The sequence below is a fragment of the Chinchilla lanigera genome, unplaced genomic scaffold (genome assembly GCF_000276665.1).
Source record: "Chinchilla lanigera isolate Chin_1 unplaced genomic scaffold, ChiLan1.0 scaffold00004, whole genome shotgun sequence".
NCBI lineage: Eukaryota > Metazoa > Chordata > Mammalia > Rodentia > Chinchillidae > Chinchilla > Chinchilla lanigera.
In genome coordinates, this window is record NW_004955405.1 from 19668305 (window position 1) to 19681479 (window position 13175).

The following is a 13175-nucleotide window of genomic DNA, read 5'->3' on the forward strand; positions in this document are numbered from 1 at the left end:
GTTCCCGGTACTGGAGAAAAACCAAAAAAAAAAAAAAAAAGATGTCTATTTGTAATAAATTATACAAATATTACTTTTAATAATATTTGTGTAGGAAGTTGTACATTTAGGAGTTTCAAAGAAAACAACAAATAAAATGTGTTTAACAGTTACATATGACAAAACCAAATCCTAGGCCCTTCTTAATTTTGGTATTATTATAAATGATCTCAATTTGCTGTACATAATTATTTTCACTTATGTAGACATGGAAGAATTTATGTATCATAATTACAACTTAACTGGAAGCATAATTCTTTAATTGCCAGAAATGCATTTACAAAATTGGATTGCAAATTTATTTTCCTTTTACAGAATCATATAACATACTATTGCATGTAGCACTGCTAAAATCAATGGGGATTTTATATGGGGTAAGAAATGAAAAAAACTATGTAGTGAATTTTCAATGGTCAGCCACAGAGTTGGATGAGGAGGTGCAGAGGGTGTCTGCCACTGGATATTGAAGAGCCCAGCTCCAGGCCTGGGGCTCACTGCAGTGTCTTTGCAAGTCCATATCATGAGGCTGATGGGTCTGCAACAGATTGCTGAAGAATCTATGACGAAGGCCAGAGAACTACACCAGAAGGCTGAAGAGTCCCAGGCGGAAGCTGAACAGTCTGCACCAGAAGCTAGGAGATGACCAAGCTGAAGGCAAAGACTGGAGCTCCTCCAAAGAACCAGCAGCCAGTCCTTTCTTAATTCCTTTTTTTATGAAGCCCACCTGCCCTGAGGGTAGAGGTGGTCCTCTACACCCACACCCTCTGCATGCCTTCCTCTTGTCCAAGCTCAGGATGAATGCAAAGTAAGCTTCCTGGCTCTCTGCTGAGTCACTTAGCCAAACCACTAGACTCCCCAAGTTGACACAAGCCCCCTAAAATTTATAGACATGCTCTTCAAAAATACTATAACTTTTGCTTTTCCTGTAGGTAAAGTCATAGAATATTTATTTTTTTAAAGTGTATTTTGTGAAGTGAAGGTGTTTTGATTTGTTTTCTATTGTCAAAAACATAATGCCACAAGTGGGGTGACTTATAAAGAAAAGATACTTGTTTTAACTCATACTTTTGTTCAACATTAAGGGGCTGAATCTGGTGATATTTTTCTTGATGGCAGAATCCTAAGGTTACATGGGGTTCCACATAGTGAGATACAGGGGGCCCACAAGGAACTTAGACAAAATGGTTTGTATAGCAGACCTGTTCTCAGAATAACCATTCAGTCATCAATCCATAAATCTAGTCATCATATGAATGGCCCAGAGCAGAGTCCCGATTATCTCTTAAAGATCCATCTCTGAAAGGTCCCACCTTTTTTATCTTTTTCTTTTTTTTTTGTTTTTTTTTTTGTTTTTTTTCTGGTACCGGGAATCGAACTCACGACCTCGTGCTTGCCGGGCAGGTGCTGTGTCGCTGAGCTAAATCCCCAGCCCCCGGTCCCACCTTTCAAAATATCTCATAATGGAGATTAAATCCCAAGGGAGGACTGGGGATTTAGCTCAGCGACACAGCACCTGCCCGGCAAGCTCGCCGTCGAGAGTTCAATTCCCTGTCCGGAAAAAAGAAAAAAAATCCCAGTGGATTTTGGAGGGTACAAACCATAGCACAAGATGAATTTAAGGGGACAAGGATACAACTCAGTGGCACAGTGCCTGCCTGGGAAGCACAAGATTCTAAGTTAGATTGCTGGTACCAAAAATAAAAAGATGAATTTGAACTTCAGTAAGAAAAATATTGAATGAAACACCCATTAGATGATCAACAATCTGCGTGAAAATACATCAGGTCAGTGTTCTCATGATTTTATATTCTACAATTCCCTTTTAAGTGGCCTCGTCCTTAAAAACACACATGCACATATATGCAGACAATATACTACTAATTTGACTATTCATTCAACTAACTTGTAATAAGAAGTATTTATTACATGCTAGGACAGTGTAAAGTATGGTGACACTCAAATGAGGCTATTGAGCTGCAGGGACTCACAGTCTTCTCAGTGAAGGGGATTGCTAAAGGAACAATATCCGTGTAATAAATTCTGTAATGAAGATGTGAATGGAGCAGGACAAAACAAGACTCATTCCGCTTACTGAAGGCAGCAAATACATCCAGAAGAAAATACATGAACTAAATCCTGAAGGGGAGTTTGAAAAGTTGTCAAGGTGAAGGCTCTGCAGTCAGAAGGAAGTGTTGTGGAAATCCAAGCAACAGGATTTTTCAGGGAATTGCAAGAAACTAGGCATAGTCTGAGCACAAGCTTATTAATGTGCTAACATGCAAAATGTAGAAGAGCACAGCATGAAGAGTTATTTGGAAACACTGCTGACATTTTGGGGTATGTGCCTGTAGAAGAATTCTTTCTTACACAAGGACTTAATATCCTTGGTCCCTGCCCATGTCTGTAGCAATCTGTAGTTTTATGCAAAACCAGAAGTGTTCTCACATTTGGTAGCCATTCTCAAAGACGGTCACCATTCATCTGGATTCCTGTCACTCGCTTCCTCATACAATCTCCTCCCACCTTGTACCTGGGTTGGTCCATGTGACCAGTAACATAGAGGTGACAAAGCCCTGCGGAGGTTGAGTTATACATGATGGTGTGATCTGACTTGGTCTCTCTCTCTCTCTTTCTCTCACACAACAGACACACACACACATGCACACACACACACACACACCCCACTCTAGGGGAAGCCAGGTGCCCTCTCCGCTGAGTAGCACTCCTGTCTACAGCACATGAATGATTAGAGAACCAAATTTTCCTCCCCACTCAGGTAACAGGTGCTGTGACCAACAACCTCACTCCCCTCTCTGTAGAGCCGGAGCTTCCTACATTAATCATCCTGGCTTCTGGATCTATATGAGCTATTAAGCATCTTTTGTTTTATGCTTTTGAGTTATGGAATATTATGATAGTAATAGGAGTGTACTATGATTTGCAAATGCCCTGCAGGGGAGGAGCACAGATATAAAGTAAAACCTACAGCTCTACGTTAATGCTTTGAACTTTAGGCAGTGGGGAGTCATGGGTGGACATGGGGGAAGAGAATGATATAAGTGATTATGATTTAAAATGATCGCATTTTCTTTGAACGTGTATTTTCCAAGTCCCTCCTTGATTTCTCACTACTGTTTGTTCATCTGCCTCTAAAAGGCCTAACAGACTGCATGACAAGTGTTGATTTATTGTCCTCCTGACTATACTGTGATGCTCAGAAGAACAGAGATGGATTCTTACTATTTTAGAAAATAATTCTTTTTGTTCTTGGATTCCTGCTGAGCACAGTGATAGTCACTCAGTAAATACTGGCTGATTATCAAGTGATAGGAGTTTACAAAAAAAAAAGAACCCTGCAGGCAAGACACTGGGTTACCAGGATATTACATAAGCTCACTGGAAATGTGACAAAGGAAATATACTTTAAAGATGCTAACATTTCACACACATTTATGGTTAGCTTTGGAAGTAGAACTATGATGACCATTTTTTAAAATTTCTTTGTACCACCTCCTGGGGTACTGGCAGAGATTCAAGGTAGTAACGTTAGGAGATGGAATATTCTGGCAGGCCCCAGTAATGTTATGGGAGGGTCATTGTTATAAAACAGTAAGAAAAAACCACAGAGTAAACTGACAAAAAAATTAACAATTTTCTTGCTCTTTCAAATGTTATAAATTGTTCTCTTTAAATATTTAGCTTATAACTGGCTTATAAACAGTTGCAACAGGAATAAGCAACAAAATGCTTGACATCTATGTATAGTTGTAAGTATATAGAAGTAAAGAAAGATTAATGATTGTGCAAAGGTACGGGAGTACTTTAATTTTTGTAAGAAAATACAAGTGCAAGAAAATTACAGAGAGATGCCAAATATCTTTATTGGAACTTCTGAATATATCCTGGACCCTTAGATGAAATTTATAAATGTCTCTCATTAATACAAATATCTTAACGTGTAAATAATTGCTGAACTAAAAGAATAGGCAAGAAAGTATATCAATCCTCACCACATAAAGGTATCACGAGCATGTAAGCGTGCCATCCTTTAGAATAATGGAGAAAGGTGTCCAGATGTTCTTTTGTCTTCTTTTCTTCGAATCATTTTCCAGGCACTCACGCTGAGTTGAATTGTGTAGTGTAGCAGGAGGTTTGGAAGTGTGCAAATAGGACCAGAGAGAAACCGCACAGCTAAATGTCGCAATGTTGCATTAAAATAATCTCAAAATGCACACAGTCATTATATTTTTCATTTTCTACAGTGTGTCCTATCAATAAATGAGACATCTAATTTCATGTTCTACCTAAATAAAGTTATGTCTTTCTCCTTGTAATTCCTTCAGTTTAAAGCTGTATTTTAGCTGAAATCTTTGTGTTCTCTTGAAGCCCGACAATAGTTGCCCAATTCCTTTTACATAAGAGCGGATCTTATTTGATTTGTAAAACTGGTTTTAAATTCTGTTTTCTACTTCAGTTTCATAAACACCCACCTCACTGAGCACACACACACACACACACACACACACTCACACACACACACTGAGAAAGACAATACTTGGCAATTAAATTACTGTTAAGGCATCAATTATATTTTATTAAAAATATTATGACAAGATATTTCTTTTCTTTATCATCATTTCTTATGATAATATGAGACCACTCCTTCCATATTTAAAGTATTATAAGTTTATAAGTACAGTGCTCTTAGTTTAGGAATATGAAATAGAAATATTATAAGTCCTCAGGAATTATCTCTGCAGCAGAATTAAAATGAACGCTTAATGATTTGGTTAAAATATTTATTACTTTTATTGTCTCTTGACAACTCCACCGATGAGACATTTTGCTTCTCAATGACAAACTGCTACGCAGAGGAAAAAAGCTAAACAAGGACTTGAAAAACCGCTTAGAAGCATTTGCTGAGGTTAGAAATATTTGCTTAGGTTGCGCTTCTCAACTTTTTTCACATAGAAGCTATTAAATATTTACTTAAGTAGTACATTTTAGTTTGTTATTCCATAATTTTTTTTAAAAAGCTGGTGAATGACTCATGCATTTTATTTTATTTGGCTAGAAAGATAACTGAAGTTCTTAACGAAGTATCTTCCCATCCATTGGAATGTTTTAAAATAATTATATCTATCTTTCTTCTCCTTGGCTTTGTTGCAATAACTGTGTGGATAAAGTGAAGCACTTGTAAAACTGGAGTTTATGATTTCATTAGAGATAATATTTCACGTTAGACTCTTTAAAATAATTTTTTTTATTTTTTTTTGGTTTTTCTCCGGTACCGGGAACCAAACTCACGACCTTGCGCTTGCCAGGCAGGCGCTTTTGCCGGTGAGCTAAATCCCCAGCCCCTCTTTAAAATAATTTTAAGACATACAAATCAATATATTTTCCAGAAAAGTTTCATTAGATCAGAGTAAGTCTGCAGTGACCCTTTAGTCTGATTTCTTCTCAGGAATCTTACCACATACCTGCTTCACAGATAAAGCGTGTTGTGCGAACACATCCACTTGCCAAGTTTTTATGATATCCAAGAAATAAGAACTATAAGAGATGTAAGCAAACAAACAAGCCCCCAAAAACCTATGTAATAGTTCTAGTACTTGTAGTTAAACATCTGGTTGTCAAGAAAAGCTGGTAAAAATGTGAATTATGTGGTCAGCAGATACATGAGCAGAAAAATCTGTATGTTAAAATTCTCTCCTGTTGTCTCCCTCCCCCTCTCCCTCCCCCTCCCCTTCTCCTCCCCTTCCCTCCCCTCCCAGCCCCTTTCCACTCTCCCCTTCTCTCTCTTCTCATTCTAGCGCCATTCTGCTTTTCTTCTATTTTTCAGCATTTTCCTTAGACATTAAGTATTCTGATTCCAGCTTTCTCCCTTCCATTTATATTTTGTTGAACAGTTTTTCTCAACTTTTCATATCCTCATACTTTTTTTCATAAATTTTTTCTTCTATATCTCTCCATCTTCCTGCATTTTCCACTTACTAGAAGGATTTTCTCAGATATCATCAGTAAATTTCTGCCTACAGCATTTAAGATATCATGAAGAGCATATTAATTGGTCCATTATTCACATCATATGAAATAAATAAGATGCACTTAAAAGATAGTGTAAACATTGATTGCGTTTACCCTGTCCCTCAGAGAGTATAATTTTACTCTCTGAAATTGTACAAACATTACATGCATGCTTAAATGAAGATAATATCTTTGGAAATGTTTTGATTGTAAATTTTAGGCATATTAAGGAGACTGAATTTGTTGGGAGTTGATTTTTTCAGAGGATTGATTGCTCATGAGTTTCACCACTATCCTAAAATAATTTGGCTTGCTACTGCACTTATGCTAAGAAGCCCAACAATTACCCATATGTAAGTCTCACAAGAGTTCTGTAAAATAAACTTATCAGCCTTGGATTATAGATGCAAAAACTGCAGCAAGGAAAGGTAGTAAACTTTCCAAGTTTTCACACCTAGTAAATGTCACTATTAAAATTCAGAGGGAGACTCAATGGATCATGATTTTAAACTTTGTAATATGCTTAGTAGCCAATCACCTGGCTTCAGTGACTTAAAGGCCAACAGTTTACCCTAGGCTCTGACCTGGGACACTATGTAACACTTCCTTACCTGGCCTGCAAAGAGGCAGTTTTCAGGCAGTTTTCTAGTCTAGGCGCTCTCTTCATTTTGTGCGCATTACATTAAGCCCACCCCAGACTTCTCACCTTTGCTGGACTGTGGATTCATTCATGCCTTTCATTTGGCCTAAAATGGACCTTATGTTAACAATCTAGTCCACACAGTGACTTACAGAAACAAGATGATGTGTTGATGGGTCTGCAGTAAGTAGTTTTTCCTCGGACAACATAAAGATCTAACTTCCTTATACATTTTTTGAATCAACTCCCTTGTTGTTAAACACAAATCTTCATTCTGAACTTTCAGAGGAGCCCAGGGACTTGAAATCCCAAGACAGCCCAGATTGTAAGGAAGCAATCCATTCTTCTCTTCAGGGACAGTCACATTCAGCTTCCTCTCTCTTTTAAGTCAAACACCACAGATCCAGGTTCCAGCTGTTCTCTCTCTTGCTGTCTCCATCTTTCCAGTTCTCCTCATCCTTGTTGGTTTCTCCAGGCATACACCCCTGCCCTCTTCAATTCTCTTTCAGTTGGGTTACTCAAGGGAGAATGGGATGATGGTTCAAGCCGTCATATTCTATTGAAAGTCTAAAATCTTTTTTTTTCTTTTGAAATAGGAAGATAATGAGCATTGTAGGAAAATCATGGACTTTGGAGTCAGATTTCCCCACTCATTCAAGTCGTGGAACAGAGAGAAAGTGATCTTTGCACACTTCTGGAGTGGCAGGGCTGGAGTGCGCTGGCCCACTTCAGAGGGGCAGCTCTGAGTATCGGGGCTCTCAAGTAATTCCCGGTATCCTGGCTCTGAAGTGCTAAAGCTCAAAAAGGCTTAGTTCTGATTAGCTTATAGTAGCTTTGTGGCCTGGAGCAACTTACCCTATCTCTAAACTCCATTTATAGACATGGGGATTATAATTTCCACTTTGTAGTACTGTTTTGAGAATCACAAAAACTGTCGTATTTTGGAAGTGCAGAGCTCAATATGTACACATACAAAGCACTGCTGACCAATCGCCTGGTCTTTCTTTTGTATCTGCACCAAAAAACCGCACCTTACATAATATGGGTGCTCACATGCTTGCTAAGTGAATAATTAAAGTGTACACCACTGGAATACAGTGGGGGCCAAATAGAAGTCAGTGGGACTTGTGCACCTGAGAGGAGCATTAAAGGATGGAGTGGAATGAGGGAGTGTCAGAGGATGCCAGGGGTGGCAGTGTCTTTTGTCCTCAGAAATCCTTTGCTTTGAGAATTTGGGGAGGAATGAAGTATATTGTAGTGTCAGGGGAAGGTACAGTGCCTTGCTTCTGAGTGGAAAGGAAATAGCTGAGGTTGTTTAAATTTTTTTTTTTTTTTCCTATTTTGCATTGGATTTCTGTCAGTTCTGCTTAGCCATTCTCTGCATTATTCTCCTCCTGCAGAGTCATTTGTTTACAGCTGCTCACGTTCTGATCCTTTCCAGGGTCAGGGCATTCCACTCCTTCTCACTTCAGATTGGGGGTACATATCTTTACACTGAAGACTGAAAATATTGTCACACCAAGGCAGAATGTGTTTGGCATAATATCAAGGCAAAAGATTTCATCTGAACTTCATTAAAGCGTGTAAAACAGAACTTGAAAAATGTGAAATCCAGATGGTAATTTATACCACCTTTCTCTTTCAGTCTTCCCAGCTCTCCACCCGCTTTGAATTTTTCTTTTCTTTTGCTTTAAACACCTTCCTTGAGATGTAATTCTCACATCACACAGCTCTGACCTTTAAAGCGCACGGTACAATGTGGTTAGTCTGTTCAGAGAGTTGTGCAACCATCACCACGATCAATTTTAGGACATTTTCAATGTCCGAAAAAGAAATCCATAGCCATGTTTTGTTTTCTCCTTAGGAACAAAAGGCCGACACAAAAACCGCCAAGGGGCAAATTCGACGGGAGTAAATTACAGCTCCTGCAGGGAGTACAGACACAGGTGAACCCTCATCCCACGGGGCCACCTTCTCAGGGGCCTGCCAATCACCCCTCCAAAGGCGCCCCAATCTGTCCTGCAACCTCCCTCCACTCCTCCTACCTCTCAGCTGTCGGGAAATCCTGGAGCAACCATTGCCCGAGAGTGATTTGTGTTTTTAGTAACCTGGAACTGAGTTGATTTTTAAAGAAGCGCATGCATAAATAACTAAAAGTAGGAAATCAGCGGTCTTGCTGTAGTGCTCAGGGTTGTGGAGTCGGGCCGGGGACAAGGGGAGATGCTTCCTGCTGCCTTGGCGATGAAGCCAGGGACGCTGCGCAGTGCTTGCTTGTTTGAAAAGTGCGAGCAAGTTGGTGGCTCTGGCCTTGAGCTGGCACGCTTGTGTTCTAAGTCTCAGGATCTTACTCTGTTTGAAGGGGATTTTCGTGGCAACGCCACATGTGGGCCTTGGATCCCGCTACAGAGCTGTGACACCACTCGCCCCGCGCCAGCCGGGTCCCCACTCCAGCCTGTTGCTTTCCCGGTGGCTCCAGGTCGGTTTTTCCTGGCGACTCTAGTGTGACTTCCAAACTTCTGGGCTTCGGGCACACCTCGTAATTTGCCTCCGCCTCCCGCAGGCTCCCAGAGGCCCAGAGGTCGCCCGTGGCCGGGGCTCACGGAGCTGGGCGCACAGTCAGGGCGCGCGGGGCGTCGGGGTAGGGGGGGATGAAGCCGTCCTGGCTGCAGTGTCGCAAAGTTACCGGCGCCGGGGGACTCGGGGGACCCCTGCCCGGGTCCTCTTCGGCCCGGGGAACCAGTGCCGCCCGCAGGGCTTTGGTGGCCCCGGGCCCTAGGGGCGCTCTGGCGGGCCTGGGCTGCCGGGCGCTGTCCTCTGGGGGTGGAGAGTACAAGACCCACTTCGCAGCCTCGGTGGCCGACCCCGAGAGGTTCTGGGGCAAAGCTGCTGAGCAGATCAGCTGGTACAAGCCCTGGACTAAAACGCTGGAGAACAGACACACGCCGTCCACCAGCTGGTGAGTGACTTCTAGGCCACCTCCGATGTCTCTGAACTTTTTGAGCGCCAAGAACTCGGACATCCCTGAGATCTGGAATCTGCATTTCGATCAGGAAAGAAAATAGAAATTTGAGATGCTCAGACCTTTCAATTTGAGTCTAATTTCAGCCTCAGAGCCAGCTGTCTTATCTTTTCCATTACCTGATGTGTCCTGAATTTCCCATAAACTGAGTTTTACCTGTAAGGCTGGGGATGGCTTGGCACTCTGGCTGTGTGTGTCCCGGGGACAGGAACAAAGGCCTGCCTCCAGGGACCGCACAGTGGAGCAGGGCGGACACCACCGCTGCACACAGAAGCAGGCAGTGTAAGGAACTGGGGAAATAGTAACTTGGGGAGGAAGTGTGCTGAAGGGAGACTTCAATGAAATCATGGCTGAGAAGGGTTTGGAAGGATGGCTTTGTCTTCTCAAAGTCCACGAGGGGCTAACTGTTAAAGTCCATCAGATGGAAATGTGACTGGCACTGCGGTTGCTCCTAACGGTTGGCTGGTGAGAAGGGGAGAGAGGCTGGTGAATCAGGGCCTCTCCTAATCAGGGGAAGGCATTTACACAAGGGGCTAAGCAGCTGGCACCCGGTGGGTGAGCCGTTGGCCTTTGTGAAGCTACAGCTTGGAGTGCTCAGGAAGAACGCAGATGTGGGACAGGAGATGCTGGGGCCATGACAGGGACAGTTTTCTGCTTGGAGTTGCAGGTTGAAGCAGTGATAAGCATTGTTTTGTTATTCCAACAAGCAGCATACATCACAGACTGACGGCGAACTTGCTTGGCTATGGAGGGGGAGGCCCACAGTCCAGGAGAAACTGTGTGGCTTCCATGCGCCTGGCTCTTAAGGACTGGTAGTTGTCAGCTTTTAGCCATTACGAAGAAAAATTGTATATAAAAGCTTGGAAAAACACTGATGAGCAATGAGGTCAGGGGCATAACAGGGTCAAATATGCATTTGAGGAATCCTCCAAGGCCAGAGTGCCCAGGAATTGGCTGGAGCCTATTCTGTGTCTTCATCTATCTCATCCTTTCTGTTTGTTTGGAAGTGTTTACAGAATGTTCACTTTTGAATGTGAGCACCTGGCCCCTCTATTTCAATTTATTTTTCAGTGGTATTTGATTGATCTTCTTTTAAGCTCCTATATAGCAAGGTAAGTGCTAAGTATACATTGGTGAGTAAAACATAGCCTCTGTTTTCTGGGAGTAAGGAAGATTAATAACATGGACTCAGGGCCAGGCTATCTGGGCTGGAGTTGTCTTTCACAGTTACTGACAGTGTTCAGAGGAAAGTTACTTAACCTCTGTGTGCTTTGTTTTTCTTAAATGCAAGCTAGTAGTTTAAGCATTAACTGAGCAAAGGGCTAAGATCATGTCCTGAAAACAGTAGCCCCTACGAATGTTAGAGGAAAAATAGATGTCTTTGCATTTTCATATCACAATCATTTTAGGGGTGGGAAATACTCTTTGAGCGCCTCAGATCAAAACCCAGAGACTATTGTCACTTCAAGAAGAATGCGGCTTCCTCAGTTTGTTCTCCAAGCTAAGTGTACATGTTTTTATCATAAAACACAGTACTGTAGTTATTTTATGTGGGCGTCCTCACCACAAAACCATGGTGCTGAAATATCAGTTAAGAAGGCACTGGGAGCTGAGTGTGGTAGCTCACACCTGTAATAGTATGCAGGAGGTTGAGGCAGGAGGATCTCAAGTTTGAGGCTCACGTGGGATACCTGGAGGGTTCAAGGTCAACCTGGACTACCTAACGAGGTCCTGTCTCAAATCACAAACAAAGGAAAAAACAAACAGAAAGCAACCACTAGAACATTATAAGTGAAAACAGCTTAGGGCTAGGTTGGCAATAACAATGGGGGGGAGAGATTGGAGCCACTTGGTGTGGAGAGGGTGAAAAGTGTCAGTAAAGGCCCAGGGGAATTCAAAGAAAGTGGAAGTCAGTGTCCTGAAAATAAACACTGAGGACCTGGAGATTACCTTCCTAACATTTTGGTTTTATTTTTTTCCTTCTTCTTCTTCAATCCAGTTGCTTGCTTAAATATTCTAAGCACTGTGTATATAAAATACTGTCTCTAATGAGAATTTTTACTAAAGGGTCTTCGGAGTTTAAAAAATTCAGGACATTGCGGGTCACCAACTTTTGATAATACTGTAGATGAATTATTCATCTTTACATTCTTGGGCTCATGCAGCCTGACATGTTTCATAGCAGCCCAGAAGATCAAAGTGAATCAGTGATAGAACTTTGAGTCTGAATTTATTTGAGTAAGGTGATTCAGTCTTGCCAAAAATTTTGTTTGGCAGAGCAGAGCTGGAAAGGGAAGCAGAGGTGGGATACCAATTTTAAACTACGCTTAGTGTGTAGTTTCTGTTTGAATCTATTATTGTGGTGGATACATAATTTCAGATGCTTTTGACTCATTACAAGTTTTCAACAAGGTCAGAGTGAATGCTGTCCCCATTTTTAGCTTACCTCTACACTGCTAAAGTCTTTGGCAGAAGTGGCATATGATTTTAAGGATGCTAGTCAAATAACTGTGGACATAGGTTTGCTGAGTTTTGTTGCTCTATGCCTTTGGGACTTGGTTAAGTGGGTCTAGGCACAATTTGATATAAGGGTATTTTGCTTATGATCTTTAAAATTATTATTTTGGGATATGCGGAAGGAAGATGTAGACATCTAAGTCCTCCAGCAAAGTAAGACTAATTGTTCTTTCCCAGTTGGAGCAGAAATACATGTCGTCACAGTCTGTGACGCCCTTCTGTCCCAAAGCAAGTAAAACCCTCCTTCTTCATTGTAAATTTGTTGCTGTTTTAAATGAAAGTAAATTCCCCTCAGGATCCATAAACTCATCCTAACATAAGTAGTATTGCATCTTTGCCTTAACAATGGTATGAGCTGTACAGTATTTTATTGCCTTTGCAGTATAAATGTAGAATAGAATTATTTAAGGGAGTCCCTTATAGTGAATGACTCTATAAAATACATTTCCGTTATTGCACTCTCTGAGATCTTGGAAAAACAAATTTCAATTACATGTAGGTGCTTTAAACTTGGTGCAAACAGCCACCTCCCCTTGTAGTTTGATAGTTACTTTATATTGTTGGCACCTAGATTTTTTTGTGTAATAAAGTCTGTGTTAGGACTTCAGTGGAGACATGCAATCAAAAGTGAAACAAGGCGCTGGAGATTTAGCTCAGTGGCACAGCGCCTGCCTGGCAAGCACGAGCTCATGAGTTCGATTCCCGGTACCAGAAAAAAGCAAAACGAAAAAAAAAAAAAGTGTAACAGTGAGAAATCCTGGTCATTTCATTAACCCTGGAATAACAAATTGGATGGTTTGGGCTGCTTTCTTCTGATGAATTAGACATTCTGCTGCCTATCCTGAAATTGAAAGCCAGCTGCCACATCCTGAAGGATAAGGCCATTCATTTTCCGTTATGTGTTGTGGTTGGCTCTCTGAAGCGCCAATTTAC

At 41.4% G+C, this 13175-nt stretch overlaps 1 protein-coding gene across 3 annotated transcripts in view; it reads left to right on the forward strand.

Annotated features, from left to right (window-relative positions):
- The first annotated feature begins 8886 nt into the window (after nt 1-8886).
- The window catches only part of Acss3 (acyl-CoA synthetase short-chain family member 3), a 158896-nt gene continuing 154607 nt past the window's right edge, over nt 8887-13175 (forward strand). Inside the window, exon 1 of one of the 3 annotated variants that reach the window (XM_005374372.2) lies at nt 8887-9182. Coding sequence is in view for 2 of the 3 variants with exons in the window: in XM_013517967.1 (XP_013373421.1) it covers nt 9355-9662 (308 nt within the window). In the remaining variant the exon portion in view is untranslated. Of the gene's footprint in view, nt 9183-9228; nt 9663-13175 lie in introns of those variants that run through there. The other 2 variants (XM_013517967.1, XM_005374371.2) reach the window with 2 other exon arrangements.